The sequence below is a fragment of the Struthio camelus genome, chromosome 1 (genome assembly GCF_040807025.1).
Source record: "Struthio camelus isolate bStrCam1 chromosome 1, bStrCam1.hap1, whole genome shotgun sequence".
NCBI lineage: Eukaryota > Metazoa > Chordata > Aves > Struthioniformes > Struthionidae > Struthio > Struthio camelus.
Window position 1 is genome coordinate 139,817,656 of NC_090942.1, and position 20,239 is coordinate 139,837,894.

The window sequence follows — 20,239 nt, forward strand, 5'->3', positions numbered from 1 at the left end:
ATGTTTAAGACACTTAAATAATGTAGAAGCAGCATACTGAAGTTCTCACTGCTTCTACAGTAAAAGTATCATTTCTATTGGAGGACCAAGACAGACCAGTTTCTGGTAACTAGAGCTACTCTTAACACTCTCAAAACAGTTCTATCGCATATAATTTTAGAAACTAAGTTTAACAGGGCTCTGCTCCTACTGCAATTTCAAGCAGTTTTAATTCCTGAAAGTAGAGAATTAATTTGTTAGCTTTTCCAGCGGGAGGCGGGGAAATAATACATCTTTGACTCATGCAAAGCCAGACTCAAGCCACACATGGCACTTCCCAAACTACGCCACCAGAAGGGAGTTAAAGAATAGTTTTTTAAGAGTGTTCTCCACAAGCAGGTTTTATCTTCCTAAACAGCAACAACAATGTGATCTTAGGAAAAAACTTAAACTGAGACTTTCTAAGAAACCCCAAGCAAAACAAAATATTTTCTGCTAATCTCTGATCAAGACCTGAATCTCTTCCTATCCTTCAGATTGAAGCAATACCCATGAACCATTAGCTGGAAGATGAAGGGAACCGGTATTCAGCGTTCTATTAAGGGCCTAAAGAACAATTTTGAAGCATCAGTAAGGGGCAGATTCACCATTAGAAGAAAAGATTCCAGACTGTTGGAAATGCTATGGTAGGCTTGCAAAATATTGAGATCCTCCACTTGCAAACACAAGGCAGAAGTAACCAAGTTTCCTTTAGCCAAACTAATAGAGAACTTTTTCATCAATTCCAGCATATAACCAAGAACATATGACAAAGTGAGCTTAATAACAGACACTAGTTTTGCTGCACACCTCACTTGATCACATAATGCATCATGCTGAACAACTTCTGTAACTGCACAGAATCTCATCACTGGGACAACTCAAAGTCGCACACTTCCCAAATCACAACCCACTGGTTTCAATAACTCAGGGCTTATCTGTTAACAGGTTCAAAATCTTAGTCGGGTAAACGTGACCGATTTTTTCAATGCTTGATGCACCCATTCTACAGACCAATGGCTTTCTTTCACAGGGGATGCAGAGACTTTACACCACTATGTTTGGCGTATTTTCTACGACTGCATGTTCACAGTGGCTGTGAAATCATATGCAAAAGGCCCAGTGATGTCTTAATTTCAGGCCACTCACCTATAAAAAGGTGCTTCCAAGGAAACATAAACCACTAACTATCAATTTACATAGACAACTCGAGTGAAGAGCACAGCATTGAGTTGTACACATTGTTCAGCAATGGTGCCAGTGGAGGGAACCTTGGATTTATCAAGGATTAACTGCCCACCCTGACAAGGCTAAACTGTGCAAATACACAATCTAAAACCCTACTGCATGGATACCTATCTCCCACAAAATGTTATTGAAGATCCTAGGCAACGAACTTCCCTGGCTAGTCAGAAAAACTCATGTTCAAAGAACAGCACTGTTCCAGCATTAATATCTGGAACCGGTCTTGTAGAAGGTGCAGTACAACAGATAGGAAGGAAAATATATACTTAGTATGCAATGTTATTAAACAAAAAGGATTAGGGAGTGACTTTTAAACATCTGACCATAATTTTGCAGACTGCTTTATCATTAACTCACTCCTCGACCTGTTTTGGGCAGCTCCAGTTAGTCCTCCAAGACAAATATACTATAAAGAGAGAGAGTTCTACATAGTGTGGACAAGAACCACTCAGAGCCAGGCACATGGTACGAAGCCCCTCTTAATTAGCAGTATGGAGAGAGCCACAGCCAACACTGATGGGGGACTGGATGGAACTTATGTAAGTTTATAGTCCCAAATCCTGCAAAATCCAAGTTTGTTTTCCATAATTAGTTTTAATGCTTTTGACATCTGGAAATACATTAGTCCACCAGTTGTCCAAAAAAACAGTAAATCATTTCCCTCCTTTCTCAGCTACGTGACAGCTGATTAACGGATTTTCATGGTAACTCCCAGAATACTAAGGAAAGCCTCAAATTTATCCTGTGAGCAACCCTGAATCCCAGTAAAACAACACATACTTAAAGACATTTGACTGAGCTATGGAAGAATAAAGGCTACATATAGAGAGATGCAGAACAGATCCCTTGATTAAGCAAAGGAATCACCATTCACACACAGATCAACATTGCAAATTTCCAAAACAGATTTTTTTAAATTCTAAAATTGGTCTCTATCTACCGTTCTTCTACGGCACTTTCTTCGTATTTCCCTAAAGTGACTAGATAAATGACTTACTTCACCAGCTGTTTACTTCTGGCAAAACCTGGCTTTTCCAGGGTGGAACCTAACAAGAGACACAGAAGAAAGCAGAGGAGGAGGAGAATCTAACTTACGCCTACTGTCTGGAGTACATTCTAAGGACAAAGGTACTTTGCTCTTCACCTGTGCCATGCTAGTTACAAATCTAATGGTCTTTTCCTAACTGGGAGAGGACAGAAACAAAGAAATCAGGAGGAAAAAAAAATCTCAACTGGAAAGAGTCTGTATAAATTAAATACAGCCCAGAAGCATTACTAAACTCCATCCCAATCCTTACTGAAGCCATTCAAGGCTTCAGTCAGTCGTTCCCTCCACAGCCACTCCTGAAAGTCAGACATTTCAGCTTTCTGTAATGAATTCTTTTACGATAGCATGGAATGAGAGCAGTAATTTTCTAGGCAGGAAGATGCTATCATCTTTTCATCACAGGTTTCTTGCCCTAGTGTCATAAAAGCTGCTTTTTAAGGAGTGCTACTTTCAGCCAAATAAAAAACAAGGTAACTTCATCTTTTTCTATTCGCAAAGCAACACTATTTCATATATTCTGGCTACCAGAACTCTGCCTTGACGTTATAGTCAGAGGAACAATCCACTCAGCCTGAAGCAGAATCTTTCTTTTCTCCATACTGTTAGCACCATAACTACAACAAACACTTAGAAAAAAAAAATGGGAAAAAACACTTAATAACAACTCCTCTACAGTGGGATTATACCATTACTGTATCCTGTCTGCAAATATTTTAAAGGAGAAAACTATTCTTTCTTCAAATTCTATCAGAGAGGTTATGCAAATTATGATTTACTAGCTTTGCCAAAAAGCGTAATCTGTTATGCAAGATGCTTCTGCTACCTTACTATTTAGATTGCACTAGAACAGGATCTAACTTGTAAGCAAAGCAATACTAGATCACAGTTTACTCTTCGAAACTCTAACATGCTCTTAAAAAAAGATCTTTCATAGCTATACCTTAAAAAAATGTAGCTTAAGGGACAATAAAGGAAAGAAAATTGAAATATGATCATTTTTAATGAATCATGGGTTTGGAGCAGGACGAGAAGTTTCAGAGGGCCTTGAAACCTGTTTTCTGTTTGCAGAACTTCAGTGTCACAAACGTAAATAATCTCTCTCTAATTCATCCAGTGAGTGGAAGGAGGAGAGATTTCAAACAGAAATTTTGTGTGTCTGTGTGTCGGGGGGGGGGGGGGGGGCAGTTCTGAAAAAGAGTAATTTCTTGACTTAAAAATGAATACTAAAAACAAGAGAGACTTCTATACTTCTTTTGTACATAAGACTGTCAGATAACATATTCTCATGAAGTTAACTCATTTTAGATTAACATGATTTACAAATTACCATTTTGACTGAACAGAAATTTTCAAGAAATTTCATAACCATGAAATGCCAAATCTCAACTCCGTGTATGTAGTTTAAATAAGCACGTTCCAAGCCATTACAAAAGTACCTTGAAACACTAATGTACTTACAGTTCCACCCATGTGAGGTGGCAAATACTCTCCACTGATGTATTCCTGCACTTCATTCTTGTTTGTGAACTTTAGCATACTTATTGCATCTGGGCCAAGCCAACCCTTCACAATTTTAAAAGCAGCTTTAAAAAAAAAAAGTTACAAATTGTCAGGAAGATTTTTTTGAAGTTTATGGTAGATTTTATGGAACACTCAAATGGCAGAATCCGCTCTGAAAATCTCTGTTGTACTGTGGACACACAGTGCAAGAAAAAGAAAAAGTATTTACACAGATATTATTGTATGGACATATTCCTTTACTACAGGAGAACGCAAACAGATCACAGAGTCACAGAAAGAGTGCCTTTGATTTAATTACTAACAATTTCCTTGTCTTGGAACTTAGATCAACAGGTGCTGAGAATGGTAAAAGCAATTGTGTTTCCAAACCTGAACGAAAGAGAAGCTGGGAAACTTATATAATTTTCCCAACTCGAAATGTTTTGCTTCTTTACATGAGACTTGTTTAGATCTATAGACCATTTTGAAACACCAGCTATTTCAGTGCTGCTAAAAAAAGTGTATACACAGAAAAGAATACAGAGGCAGTATAAAAAAAATTTTTTAAACATGTTTTCCACATGTATTATCACTAAGGATAATTATCAAAGAACACACATCAGAATATATGCACGTAACAGCGTCCAGTGTCAGGCATCTACCTTCAATTGCATAACCTAGTTTTTGGATGGCTGTAAAGTGTCCACCATTTGTTATTGATAGTATCCTTACATCAAAAAAATAGATCTAGCTTTGAAAGGATTATAGCTGGAAACATTCAAGGAATAAACTATTTACCAAGGTTTCTCAAGTTTAAAAAAAAAAAAACAGGTAAATATGGTTTCAATCTACACTTTGAAGAGGACTATTTAAAGTATTATCCAAAACACAACACTAGAAGTAAAAACAAAAACTTACCAAAAGCATGCAACCTAAAAACTAACAAATTTGAAGATGTACGTTTAATATAAAATCTACCATTTAACTATACTTACACACAGAACAGAAAAATGCTTCTTGCGTTACTAATTTTAAAAATTTACGACGATCTTAAAAAAAAATATCTGAAGTATTTTTCTGTAGATTGACTTACCATTCATTATCCATGGCATTTCAAATATCACTATCTTTGCTAAAAAGACAAGAGGAAATAATATGAACACCAGACATTACGTATCTCTTTAATAGGAAACACAGCAATAAATGCCATGTAAAAAGCAAATATTCATTTTTAGAAGCCTCCATGGTTACTTCCCTGAATAAGTGACTTTGTAGAATTGTTTAGAAACAGGTACAAACCCGCTTCTATTACTATATAAAGATATTTACTGTTTGCTTGGCAAACAGTCAATAAAATCACAAGTTATACACTATTCTGGTGTACTACTTTTCTGAGATACATTTATTAATAAATATTTGCTCCACATAAAGCAGAGAAAGGATGAGAATTTATCTTGACCTAGAACAAGCAACTGCTTACTAGGAAAGAAGGTTAATAGACATATCCAACACCACTTTACTTCTTCACAGTTAAGTAAAAATAGCCTTTGTAAATTTGAATTCAAGTTTTTTAAAAAAAAAAACAAAACAAAGAAGCCTAAGTTAGACTTTGACTCAAAACACATCCCAAAATATATTTGTTGAATACGTCAAAACAAAAAAAAAAAAAGACCATACTGCATTTGCTTTTGAAGTTAACTCCGCAAGCTGAAATCTACTATTCAGAGTTTTAGCAGTTCCTGTACATAATTTCAATCTTCACAGACACATTTTGACTTAAAATTCAGAATGCATGAAAGACGAACTGGCAAAAATGATTCAATGTTTGTGTACACATAAGAAATTAACAGCTAAGCGTGCAGGTTCTTCCAAGTACCCACACAAATATATCTTAATTCTGTCCTCAAAGCATAGCATTGCTCCCAAAGAGTTTCTACAGCTACCCACTCTTTTGTATCCTGAAGACTGCTACAGGATACCAGCCATCATACAAGTTTTCAGAATTTCTACCCAAGCAACGAGGGATAAAGGATAACACAAGCTAATTCAGTCCTACTAGATACGCATACCAATTTTTAATCTGTCAAACATGTCTTAGATTCTTCATATTTATTTACAAAACACAAATAATCCACTTTTTCCATTAAACATTATATTCAGAATTGTGCTGATTTTTAAGAGTGCAAAAATACTGCGAATCTGTAATATAAAAACGTTCCATGTAATTAGGCTGTTTCTAAAACCGAAATTGACCTTTTGGTCAAAATCCTAAATTCTCAGGACATGTCTTTCATTTATATTTACAATGCACATAATGCGCATGCAAAAATGCTTTTTTTTAAAATATATATCAAGAAATAAGTCTCCCTATCATCTGCAATATTATCAAGTACCTTTATTACACAAGCCTACTGTGCTTCAGGTCTAAAATAGAATACTTACTGAGGAAATTTGGATAATAATCTGTAAAACAGTTGACAATAAACCGAACAAAGTCCAAGTCCTGAAATAAAAGCACAGAATAAATGCAATGTAAATCAAAACATTAAAAATATAGGTTTAGTTGAGCTAAAGCATTTATTGAATGGTAAAATGTATTTATTACATTGACTGCTACTACAAAGGAGACTTACAGAGGTAGAAGAAAATACGCTGCTAACAGAAGATCCAAAGTCTGCCATAAGAACAATAAAAATGGGGAACTGGCTGCTGAACTGATGGAAACACACTCTTATAACGTTTATAGATAGTAGGGTAGGAAAAAAATGTGCAAGAGGATGACCCACAACCTGAAAGCTTTATGAAAAGCTTCAGTAATTAAAAGCTGAAAGTTTAGATATCTTTAGAGGCAGAAGGCAGCCTTTAACAGAAGCCTTTATCTCACTGGATGTTGCATGCCCCAAATACAGCGATAAGATTTCCAAGTAATGATTAAAATTTCCGGTGCATTAGCGTGCATGCTGCTCTCCTTCTGTTTATTCAAAAGCAACAGTATCAGACATAGGGAGGATGGTTCCATTAATTTGATGAAAGTCTAGAATTAGAACTACAGGTTTCAGCAGACCATTCAACAACTGCATTACTTCTAGTTACTTGAACTTTCTCAAAAAGACTTGAGATATCACAACTACCTGGCCGCATATCAATGAGAAAAGCTGAGAGTGGATGAGACTACATTAGCAATGAAACAAGCAAATGAAACACGCTCTGGAGAAGAACTTTGAACTCCATATTCTTTTAAAATAAACTTGATATCATTTATTTTATTGTGCTACAAACAGCTGTTAAAAACATTTCTGTTTTCTTAAAAATACTACAGAGAAAGACTGTACAATGGGAGACTTATGAACAGCATCTGCTGAAACTGTCTCTCTGAAAGTTTCCAAGACACTGGAAATAAGTTTCTTCAGGATATGCGCCATAAATTGCAAAATCAAATTGTAGTTCTGCATAAAGAACGTGATCCTAATCCTTCATGTTTCTAACATGTTCCTTCATGTTATCTAAAAAACATGGCTCTAGTATTATAGTTAATAGTGTGGATAGACAGTTCTTAAGTCACACGTAAGAGCACCAGTCCTGCCTGCAATATTGAATTACCTCATAATTATTTGTAAAAACTTCTCAACAGGTTTTGTTGCCCCTGCACGGTCCCAATGCAACAGTAACCATTTTGCTTGGAAAAGGCAGAGAGAAAGCTTTAAGCTTTTTTTTTTTTTTTTTTGCTGTAAGACTTTAAAAAATAAATTTTAATATGTAACAAAGGATTTAGGGAACAGCTCAAGTCATGAGAAGCCTTACAGATCGCTGCTGTGAGCTACTGTTAAATTATTTAGCTTTAATGGACTGCACAGGACCTGGAGAGTAGGAGAAGGAGACTTGGATTAAATATTTCAGAAAATAATCAGAAAGTAAAATAAAAATACATACTATGTGACTGATTCCTGTTTCAGCCATGTCGAACACCACTGTTAAGGGTTTCCCATGATCTTTCTTGGCATAATGTTCTAACCAAAAAGCTACCAGTTTCTTTTTCTCAAGTTGCTGTTTAGGATCTCTTATATGAAGTTTCACTCTGAACCAAACTTAGGAGGAGAAAGAAAGAAAAAAAAAATACAAAAATGGATTCAAATTAACAGAAAATACTATACTGATGACAGTAAAAGATGCATTATGAAATTCAAAATCTCCTTTTTTGTATCCTAAATTTCAACTGATTTTGCAGCCACTACAAAACAGCTGCATTTTTTTCTTTTTCTTGCCTGCCTTTTTATTCCAGAACTTTTAAAATTTTTTAAAAGGACAAAAGGAAAATAATAAGCAATAAAATAGGGAAGAAATAGTATAGTAGAAAAATACTTTTCATGTATTTTATTTAAATATTTCTATTATATCTTATCTAGAATATGACTTATTTCATAATTTCAGATTAAATTCATGAAGTCCTCAGAGATATATCAGGTTCTGTATATATTGCTAATATTGTGATTGTGTTGCCTGTCGCTTCTATGTTGCCTTTTCTGCTTAAATTTTCCATATCACTGTAGTGCTTTGAAAAATTATTTACCCATAATTATTGTGAATTATATAAAAAGTAACAGACCTTTCTAAAACAAAATTAAGAATTCAGAATATAAGCAACATTATATAATGAAAGTCTAATGCATATCCTTCCTTCAGAAGCCCAACTCATATCCTTTGGAATAAGGAATAAGGCACGTAGAGATAAGTTTTTCCATAAAAAGTAGATTTCAAAGTAACAGACTTTATAAAAAAGCCTAAAACTGAATGACTAATCGCACAGTGAAGTGATAAAGTATGTATTTGGAGAAGGACCAATGTGTGTAATTTTTGGTGCAACAAAAAAAAAAAAAAAAGATAAGCTCTGAAAACAATTGTAGAGGTACTCTAATATCTTCCTCTCTGAAGCTTAACTAAGTTTTACTTATTTTAAGTAAAGGAAATAAAAAGACACTGAGAAGACTTATCAGAGTTACATACTAACAATTCCAGGTAAGAAAACTGTATAAAGTGACAAACTACTTTTTTTTTTTTTTTTTTTTTTTGAAATGTAGCACATTAACTGGATGCTGTCAGGTACCGAATTTCAGAAAGATATCCTGTGCAAACACAGAATTCTTTTGTAAATAAGCAATAATTCTTGAAGAGTTTCTTTACATTTTAAAAAGTCTATTTTACATACTGGAATGAGTGTGGACTATGTCATGTCTGGCTCAAGAAATATGCTTCTCAAATGCTGACTAACCAGTAACTCATGACCACCACATACTCTGAATTTGTATACCAAGACATAGACATTCCAATCGAAATGTCTCAGGAATAAACACTCGGGTAATAGGAAATTAAAACATTAGCTATGACATAATCGCTGCCAGCAACTACATCAGCTACGATGTAATACACTGTCAGTGACACTAACATCAAAAGTCATTATTCACCCAAGTTATGCATTCTTGCCATGAAATAATGACAACTTGTTTTACTCCAACCACAGATGCAAGAGTCATGTTTTCCTGCTTCAGTTTGTCTATTCATAACCTCAAACTGAAAGTACAGTAAAATCATTTTCAATACTATATAAAGGTTTCATCATCCTTCATCCCCAATTACTTTGTTTGAGCTCGGGCTAAAAAAAGAAAGTCATGAAGGTAGTAGCAACTTTCCATACAGTATTGGATCTTACAATGATAAAAAGGGATAGTTTGACAAAGTAGAGCCACAGAATAAGAGCTGCATTTTTCTAGTTGTGATTTTATTGCAATACTAGCATATCGCAGTGTTTAAAAGGCAGTCATTTCCATAAAACACTGGATTGTTAAACTATTTCTGGAGGTACGAAACTAGTCTTGGTAGACTAAGGAAAAGCAGAATTTCAGATTTAGTATTTTGTTTTCTCAACTTCTAAAATCACTGTTTGGCAAGTTGCAAGAGTGATTTGTTTTAACAACTCTCGTTTCATAGTATTTAAGTATTCGCTTTTAATTAGGAAAAATGTTGCTATCCATATACAGAAAACAACATTGCCCATCTATTATACACTAATGAACTTGAAAGTACTTCAGGAAATTTTTACTATTTCTCTAAAAATCTTATTCTTTAATTACTAGAAATTAAAGTGACACTCAAGAGTTTTCTCCTAGAATTCCTCAGCTGTCCACACCATTACTGAACGTCACAATGATATAAACAGAAATCAAACCTTACAGCCTATGAAGCACTGCAAGTATGTGAGAAAGTGCTGGGTTGCTGGGAAAGCAATGACAATGCACTATAACATAATTAAGGCTTATTGCAGCTATATACTCACCACAGAACATGTAGAATAAGGCAAATCAACAAAAAAGATAAAATCTGCATTGATAATTAAGATAAAGGTTTACGATTTTTGAGAAGTGCTGATAAGCTTTGCTCATTCCACTTCTGTGCTCCAAAGAGATCCTGAAAGTTATCAACTGCTCATCATTTTTGTAAAGGCAGTTGCCAATAACAACTTATTTTTAAAGCATTTATTTTTAAAGATGAATGCTGCTAAAAGGTTGGAAACAAAATAATGATAGATGATTGAAAATATTATATTCTATGTAACTTACATAATTTATAGCCCTCTTTATCATATCCATGTAGAAAGATCGAACCACTTTCAAATAACCATTTTGGAAGGACAGATTCAGTCAAGTCTGGAGGTGGGAAAAATGATTACTTCAGCAAGTTAATAATCACATTTTTAACTTAACAAAACTCACTACAAAATGCAGAAGTCTTGCAACAAAATACAAAACCCAATTTCTAAAAAAAAAAACAAAAAAACCCCCAAAAATTGCCAGTGCATTTCATCAATTAACACAAAGATTGAGTTTGTTTGAAACACTTTACTATCTTCTTCCTCTCATGCTATAGAGGAGGATCTACTTAGGAAGAGAAAACAATAAAAATTTGAGGGAAGACAAAGTGTTGTAAATGTTTTCTTATTTTTCCTCAAATTTCTACAGCCCTCTTGTTTTATCCTTTCTTAAATTAGATTCTAAAGCCTTGAGGATAAAGCTGATCTTCAAAACATTTTCAGAGCATATTAAAAAAACCCGAATCTATTCTCTCCAGGGTCTCAGGCCATTAGAGTAATTGCTGCTAGGACGAACACTTTTATCACAACACCAAAGTTTCAAATTTGAAAAAGGATTTCATTCTGGTAAACGTACAGAGACAGAACAAAAGACTCCTCCCTTCCTTCCCTCCTCCCAAACAACCTTACTCTAAAAGATAGCAAATAAAGATATAGAAGCACAACAAAACAGAGAGAAAGTACTAGGCAATATCAAAAGCAATAGTCCTAATATTCGATTTTCTAACTGAATGGAAAAGTTTTTGCTTAGTACACTGTGGCACTTGTATGACCTCTGAGAACAAGGTGCTTAATGAAATGGTATACACGGGCTAGCAGTAGTTCCAATAGGAAAGCAATGTGCCTCATCCCAATAATTATATAACACAACTTACCATTAACTGTGTACTCCTTCCTCCATTGAAAGCTTTCATCAATCATCTTCAATGTATCATCCACAACATCGTGCCTCCAAATTAGATAATTTTCAACCCATTTATCATCTTGCTGAAGTCTTTCCACATCTCTAGAATCATATTTATCTGATTTATCTAGCAAAGAAATTTATTATTGTAAGGATACAGCACTTACTATGAAAACACAAAAAGGAGATTTGTCAAGCTTCAGCATAGCCATCCACTAAATACACAGGATTCCTTTCGCAGTCTCAAACTTCAGCAAAGCATATGATAAGATGACAGAAGTTTTTAATCAGTTTCTCATCTACTATGACATTTAGAAATACTGTCAGATTGTTCTCACTAGAAAAATATTTTCAATGATTCTTATTCAAAGAAAAACCATTACCAATCAAAAAGCTGTGTTTATGACAGGTGTAGTTTTCCTAGAGACAGACAGGTTTCTATAATTAACGTATAAGTGGGTATATAGTCTAAGAACCTGTGTATCAGTGAATGCATATATAAACGAGCATTAGCAATTCAAGCTTGAATTTTGTAAACTGTAGGCATTTGCATGATAGACCATGAAATGTTAGAGAACAGATGTAAAAATGACTATTTTGACTGCACTTTATGCACCAGCACACTGAACAAAATTAAGTGTTCTCTTGAAAAAGATCACCCATTTCACACTTGTTATAAATTGTTACCTTACTGTTCATCAAATACACTACTCTAGAACAGCGCAAAACCCCAAAGCCTCATATTCTTATTGCTGCAGAGGAACAACAGGTTAACATGCTTTAAGAAGTACTTACAATGAGAAAGGGGTTGCAGCTGCTCCTTCCCTTTTTTTTTTTTTTTTAAAACCTATCTCATTTCTAACAATAAATCTTTAAAATACAAATATCTAAATGGACTTGTTTTTATTGTAGGTATATTCAGATGAAGAGGCTCAGTTTTCAGATCAATGCTCCTCTTTCTCTTGAGAAGTTGCACAGCCAATTTATGAACCATTGAGATGTAAATAAACTAAGACCTCATGACAGAAAGAGGCTTCTGAAAGCAACATGCACTGATACATATCTCTGCTGACTACTAAAACACTTCAAAAATCAATACAAGTGAATAGTCAGAAGAACTGATTTGCCCCCTCATAGCTAGCATGAGATTTAAGACTGGTTCTTAATGAAATAGATGTTATTTTTCACTTACTGGAAAGAGTGTTCCTCTTTCAGCAGCAATAAACTTAAAATAACAACCTTTAGGGACATCATAATTGACATAAGTATTTAAAACAGCTACTGGATGATCTAGGTATGCCTATTTCAACCAGAGCTCTTAACTGCGATGAAGACGCTAAGAAAAAATACACTATTAAATTCTGGTAACGTTTTTAGTTTTACTGGCCTAATCTATTTTTAAAAGCTTGATACATTCTACTTGTTTCTTAATTTTTATTCTCAATTTCCCATTACAAATTATCAATATAAACTTAGGAATATATTCATTTCAAACGCACCCATCTACTAAGAAAAGTAATAGCTGCACCCCCTATACATCTCTTCACATGCAACCTCGTATCAGATACACTACCTCCTCAGTTTCTACTTCTTTATTACGTTTCAAACTTCCACTCCCCTTGATTCTGTTCCACCCTCTTAGCTTATTCCTCAGCCAAGCACAGCCTCAGCTCTACTTTCCTCAATCTTAGCCCCCTATTTGTTCCTCTGTCCACCAGGCTCCAAACCACTGAAAACCTGCTCTCTCACTCTCTTTCAGGGCCTCCTCTGATCATTTCCACACTCACATCAGACAGCTTTTTTCCTACGTTCTGACTAAGTCCTGCTGTGTGAATACTCAAGAGCAAGAAAGACTGGAATGCTGTTTAGCTTCTCTGTGGCTCTAGGTGAGCCACAGATGGAATAAAGTGCAAAGATCTAGGGTATTCAATTTTGTGAAGTCTCAACTGCTTATCCAAAAAATTGACCATTTATTCCCCCAATGATTTATGATTTGGACAGTTTTGCCTGGGATTGGCAGAAGGCACAGAAAGGCTAACAATATCTAGCTGCAAGTGAGAATCACAGAAAAACTTAATACCGGAGAGGATCTCTGCAGGTCACCTAGTCCTATCTGCTGCTCAGAATAGGGCTAACTTCTAGGTTCAAATAGGTAGCTAAGGACTTCATTTAGTCAAATTTTCAAACTTCAAAGGGTGGAAATTCCACAGCCTCTCTTAGCAAACTGTTTCAGCACATGAATATAGTATGATTAATTCTAAATAAATAAATAAATAAAAAGTGGTCCCAGAACTTAACATTATATTTTTCTTTTAGCTACTTTGTCTGAAACTGAAGGCTTGTTAGACTACTTCAAAGAAATACTGCCTGAGCCAAACCTCATACACAGTAAAAAAAAAAAAAAAAAAAAAAAAAAGCCTTGGCAACATTCAAGAAAAACAACTGGCATCTGAAAAATTGCATAGCGCGTAAGGAACTGCAGTTGTTGGAAGTCCCATTTACAGTGGTGTAACACGCATTCCCATCTAACTCATTTTCAGAGATACCGTGACATAAAATACACATCCCTAGTTAGCTACAACAAAAGAAGCACACCAGCCATGGTGAATTAGGGCTTTGAAAGATCAAAGATTTACTTTAACCTAAGTAATAGATGCCTCTAGTACCTGAGCTACCTTACTTTGAGCTGGCTTATAGTCTCTACTACTACTACTTAAGTAGCTTCCTGCTAAGAATGACTGTAGTTATTCAATTTGCCAAACTTTTTCCCTAGATCAGTTCCATGTATACCCTAATTATATAAAGGATTTAGCTACTGTGTAATTACAAAACAAACAAACAAAAAACCCAACACACTATCAGCTAGAAATTAAGAGGATAACATTTTATATTGACTTCTGGAGACTTTCTCTGCTCTCAATACGTATTTGAAAGCAGAACAGTCAATAGAATGACAGATTAGTACCTTTTGCATCTAACAATCATTTAAATAAATTCACATATTGAGTAGAACATGCCTCGGAATATACATTTACGGGCCACTAAAATTTTCTCAAAAATCTGAACATACATAACATTAAAAAAGGCAAATTTAATTTAATGAATACTTTAAAAAAAAAGAAAAAAGGATAAAACATTTTATCCAAACTTTTGCACCACAATGAAAAACAAAGTGAATATGAAAAATCATTACAAAACTTTATCTTCTCTTCAATAACTAAGTGCAACAAGATGATATACAAACTGTTTGAGCATGTGTTGCTGCAGGTACGTAAAGAAAATCAGCTAGTCAAATACTGCCTCCACATGCACTGCACAACACCATTATTTCAATCAAGTAAGCTTAGCAAGACAGAATACTGCTTACCGATTTAACCAATTTTTGCTACAAGACAGATAAATAAAATTTACAACAAAATCTATAATGAAATTGTCTACCCCAAAGAACATTTAGGATAAAGGGAAAGGATTGGGAGAAGACAGAAAAAGTTCCTTCTGAACAACAGCTTCTATTTATTCCTCTTTCTTTTTTCTTGACTAAGCGAGGAGTTCTGTAATTTCCATGACAACACTCTGCCCTCTCTATGAACACCTGTATTTCCTGTTTGACAAACTTAAGGTGTAATGCTATGAAGTACTTCCAATATACAAGACCTGGCATCCTACAAAACAGTAACGCTAAAAATAACTTCAGAATCACATAAAAGTAAATGAACACAGGTTTCACAGTAGTACTTTTTATGGAAGGATTAAATTATTTGATGTACAATCTTTAACTTTCATTGTATTAATTAACATTTTCTGTCATTGCCATCTATATTACTAGTAGACCAACACTGTAATGCTGTGTTTTCTTCTGGCATCCACACTTTAAGAAGAATGGAAACTGGAGAAAATCCAAAAAGACGAGAGAAGAAAGATTACAACACTGAAAAACAGGCAGTATACTTATGTTCAAAATTAAAAGGTCCAAGAGAAGTTCAGAATTTACAGCATGTAAGCAGCAGCTCCTCCCTGAGGAAACGATACCATTTAGAAAAGATATTTTAGAGAATAAAAAATGCTGCACAAAGCTAAGAAGTAAGCATAGCAACTACATACCTCTAAGTGGACCACCCCATAAATATCTTACCATATTAATAAATTGGAATTAATAACTTAAAGTACATCAAATGTTCCATTACACGAAATCTTTACATTTAACTATTGCTTTCTTAAAACATACTTCAGGTAAGAGCTCTTCGGTCTGATATAGGGATTACAGCATATGTCTATATAATGCAAGACGACAGACTTAACTATCTTAATTGTTCTTCTGGCCTTGAAAACTATTATTAGGGTCTATCATTTATCCATGGACTAATGTTTATTTATCTCGAACATTTCTTAGAATTTTGTAGTATCATTATCTACTCAGGACTCAAATAACAACTTTGATTGCTTCTTCAGACTAGACCTGCTGCTCACTAAAAAGAGGAAGCCCATTTTAATTGGCTGTTGATTTTTAACATGTTAAACTAAGTATTACACCATTCAGATATTTACTTCCGATTGTTAGACAAGAAATTGCCAAAACCGAAAACAACTTAAGGTCACCTGCCATGTAGGGACAGGGAGGAGAAAAAAAACAATTCCCTTCCCTTCCTCCCCATCCCCAGTAGTGAATTATTTCAATTTAAAAAAAAAAAAAAGAAACATACAAATATCTGTTTCCTTGAAAGGTGGTAAATTTAAATTTTCAGGAAAAGAGTACACTGTGGAATGGTTAGAAAAAAATACTTTTAATAGAAAGCTCAAGAATCAATATCATGCTGCTTTCTATGAAAGTATGGTTCTTACCCCATTCATACATGTTTGCTTCCTTCTCAGTCTGAAAGCCAAGAATCTAGGAAGATGCATTTTCAGAGCACAAGTAGATAAAGTAGGCATGCCAAACATTGCCTTTAGAGTTTTCTACAAAAATCATATCACTGTTCTCTCTGAGAATGCCCCGTATATCTGAAATTGTATTTGCTAGTAGCCCATTTGAGTAACAACACATAGTTTGTCATTGGCTAAAACCAACTCATGGCCAAATTCAATCTTTGAAACGAGTTATACAAAACAGTGGAGTGGGAAACCTCTGTTGCGAAATTGTGTCTGAAAATTCAGCTTTGCCCAAAACAAAAAGGAAAAGAGGATACAAATGGGAAGGGATATGGAATATGGACAAGAAAGATAAATATGCAAAATAGAAGAAACCAGACCTGAACAGGAAAGAAACTAAGATCTGATTATAAATAATTTCCATTGCAATATTCAAAATGGGGAGTAATAGCCCCAGACTAAAAGCTGGTTTTAGAAATCCTCTAAGCAGCAAAAATGCATTGAAGAAGAAAAAGAAAAGATTGTTTACTACAAAAAAAAGCTAGCACAAGTCAGTACTGGAAAACAACCTTTTGTTCTCATTGATCCTGTTACCACTCAAATGTTTTACATCACCAGCTCACACAAAGAACTCAAACAAAATGAAATTGAAATTAGACTCCAAACCGCAGAGAGAATATGCTGTCCAACTCCCACACTAGATATCATTCACTCGTCCACTGGCCTAAGAAATGTTTGCAAGGCGTATTTACAATAACAAAATGTAAGGGTTTTAATTACTAGGAGTGTAAGTTTTTCACAAGCACTGCAGTTGTCGTCCAAAATTCAGCTATAAAATTCACGGAAGGAAACTTAACATAAAATATTGTTTTACAGACAAGATCTCAGATTGGTCAAGCTTTCCTTCTAGAACGCCTCAGCGGCCACATGATTTCAACAACTTCAGCAAGAAAATTCTCGTGCAAATTTTGGGGATATGAGCCAATAAGGTTCTCTGACATTATATTTTCCAAATTGTACATCATTTGGAAAACAGTTGTTTGATTTAGTCACCTGAATTAAACAGCTGTTTAATTCAGAAAGCAGACATCCAGTACTTTCAAACTTTGAACATGAGCTCTCAAGACTGTAGTATATTACTGGGTTATAAATTTTACTTGAGATATTCCAGCATGTGTTAGATGTGGCAGTTAATATCAGGCTTTTCTGAACCAGCTGCTTATTAAAATATATTTTTCATATATTTAGCTTTTATCTAAAACATTGTAATCTGATAGTCAGTAATTTCAAACAAAATTAGGATTTTAAGGGCCCTTTAAGCTCTCATTTCACAACAAAAATAAAATTACTGCAAGAAAACAGCAGCATGTGTGACCATTAGCAATTCCTCCTCTACAAAGGGAGCCCAGCAGCTATGAGTTCCATAATATGGTAGAATCACTTCACAACACAAACACTAAGACTTTAGAATAACCAGAAACACTGCTTTCCTCATAGGAGGAAGAAAACAGTGGTAGCTGCACCCCAAGAAATAAAATTGCAGCTCATCTGTAAATGGAGTTACCACACCAAACTTTCACAGAATGTATCAGTTTGCTTTTCACATTGTATCGTGATAGTGCCGCTACTTTTCAAAGCTGACTAAAATCACTTGATATCAAGCAATGCTTTGTACCCTTAAAACATAGAAAATCATACTGTTGGGGTTTCTTTGTTATTAAATAAAGAAACCTCCATATCCCTTTCAAGTAAGAGGAAACATTTTAGAACATATACAGTAAAGGTAGACGGATCACAATACCACCAAATCCCTGTGTTTTTTCATACTTCAACTGAATTATTCAACTGGCAATATTCATTTGCTTATGGCATTCTTAAATTCAGAGAAAAGATTTAAGAACTTTAACTCAAAGGAATCCTAATCTTATTTTTTTGAAAAGGCTAAAAGTCCTAAACCATGACCTAAAAATGTTCTTACTGAAAAAATAACTGTACAAAAAAATCCAAGAAGTAGGATTATCATTTGCCTTGCAATTACAACAGTGTTTGCTTCTTTTAATGGCTTTAATCAGTCTCGCAGAGGCTTTGTTGCAGCCTGTAGTATTCTGTAGTATTCCAATGTTCTAAGGGATAGCTCACCTGAAAAGGTAATACTCCCTCTTTTGCAGCTGTAACTGTCCCAGAGCATTTTTAGGCTTTCCAAAGTAATTTTTGAGTGTAGTTCTAAGATAATAGATTACAAAAAAAGATGAACCATCTATCATGGGGAAACATATGCATTAATTGAAAATATCAATAGCCAAAAAACCTTAAGATGGTCCTTCTCTCCAGAACCTAAAGTTTTAAAAACGCCAAAGACATCTTTACTCATATAGAGACATCACATGATAAAATACATTCTCTATTCTCCAAGATGCTTTTCCAATAATTTTATCATCATCCCGGAAATACATGTCGTCTCTAACCAGGGCCAAAGTCTGTATCTTTATTAATATTAGTATGGTAAACACATGAGATAAAATCGTACCATACTCAAGACCCTTCAGAAGTTTGCAAGAGAAGTGCTATACCCAATCACAAAGAAGTCATAAGAATCGTGCAGCTATTGTGTAAAAGTGATAATTAAGTCTCAACAATTCTGATCAGGAACATCAAAACAAAGTACATGTTTGCAGGATTGAGGCTTACATTAAAGGAGGTACCTGCAATTCCTACAGTAAACAACCAAGTAATTGCAATAAAAATTGCATAGGACTGTACTTTTAATAGAATGCCTTTACACATTCATAATAAAGCTCACTCCTTAATGCTACAGTTGATAGGAAAATAGGTAGTAGTGGAACATGCTATTATAAGCAATGCAAACCAACCGTGAATCGAAAGGAATCTCCTCTAAGCTTCCCCTAGCATTTCCTTTCCTCTAGATACCCCCAGTACCTCCCGTCCTTCATTTACAGGTTTAAAAGCTTCTGCACTTAAGGGTTGGGTTGGATGCAGAATACGATTTTAATTAAGCACAGCATGAATTTAAAGTGCAAGTTACTCCAGAAAAGCAACTCCTTTCCTAGACAAACCGGTTAGAGCCAAGATTTTTTTCCCCCTTCAATGTCCAGAAAGGATTGAGCACAGCAACGTTCCAGCCCAGCACTGAAGCCAGAGACAGTAACCAGGAGTCAAAAGGACCTGAAACCTTTGCCTCAACACTCCTTGCCACCCAGAGAGACGAGCCCAAAAGAGAGTACCAAAAGCCAACAGAGAAAACACGGTGCTCTGTGCGTCATCCCTGCCTGGTAGCTTCGGCCACCTGAAGAAAAGGCAGAAACACTCACTCACCTGGCAGGGAAAGAGCAAAGGGGAAGAAGCAGCCCACTGGTGAAGCGCGTTACCGAGCAAGCGTCAGAGGCCACATACACAGAGTCGAGCCCAACGCTCCCAGTCCACCCCCGGCCACTCACCTGCCAGGTACTCCGCCTCGAAACGCCGCCTGGTCTCGCTTATCAGCGCGGCCTTCTCCTGTTGCTGCTGAGGGGAAACAAGAAACGAGGAAGGAGGTGAAAGGAAGGGAAAGGCAGGCCCGAGCCAGCCCCGGCTCCGCCGGACGAGCGCCGCCGACAGGCCTGGCTCCGCTCCGCGCCGCTCAACCGCCGCCCCCTGCGGCGCGCGGGGGCCGTTGGGGAGGGGAGACCCCGCGAGCGGGCGGCCACGCGGCAGCGGCGGGTAGCGAGGGAAGGCGCGAGCGCGCGCACCCACTCACGTCAGCCATAGTCCGGCGGAGGCGCCCGCAACGGCAGCGGCAGCTGCAGCGGGACCTGCGCGCGCTTCGCGGCGAGGGGAAGGCGGGGGATGGGGAGGGGGAAGAGAAGGAGTAGGGACGGAGGCGGTGCTTGACCCCGGGCGGGGGGCGGGGTGGGGGCGGGGCCTGCCAGCTGCCCGCACCGCCCAGCACAAGCGCGGCGGCGCCGAGCGCGGCCAACCACGCAGGAGCCCCGCCCCCGGCCCCGCCCCGTGCCCGGCGGCC

General features: G+C 36.2%; 1 protein-coding gene across 2 annotated transcripts in view; it reads right to left on the reverse strand.

Moving 5' to 3' along the window:
- The window catches only part of MOSPD2 (motile sperm domain containing 2), a 34,091-nt gene extending 13,888 nt beyond the window's left edge, over nucleotides 1–20,203 (reverse strand). The window contains exons 1-8 of one of the 2 annotated variants that reach the window (XM_068919675.1): nucleotides 19,976–20,203; nucleotides 19,677–19,743; nucleotides 11,327–11,482; nucleotides 10,423–10,509; nucleotides 7,742–7,896; nucleotides 6,254–6,314; nucleotides 4,905–4,943; nucleotides 3,770–3,894 (exon numbers count right to left, since the gene is read on the reverse strand). In XM_068919675.1, coding sequence (XP_068775776.1) covers nucleotides 3,770–3,894; nucleotides 4,905–4,943; nucleotides 6,254–6,314; nucleotides 7,742–7,896; nucleotides 10,423–10,509; nucleotides 11,327–11,482; nucleotides 19,677–19,743; nucleotides 19,976–19,984 — 699 coding nt within the window. In that variant the 5' untranslated portion in view covers nucleotides 19,985–20,203. The remainder of the gene's footprint in view (nucleotides 1–3,769; nucleotides 3,895–4,904; nucleotides 4,944–6,253; nucleotides 6,315–7,741; nucleotides 7,897–10,422; nucleotides 10,510–11,326; nucleotides 11,483–19,676; nucleotides 19,744–19,975) is intronic. The other variant, XM_068919684.1, reaches the window with a different exon arrangement.
- Between the last annotated feature and the right edge of the window lie 36 nt (nucleotides 20,204–20,239).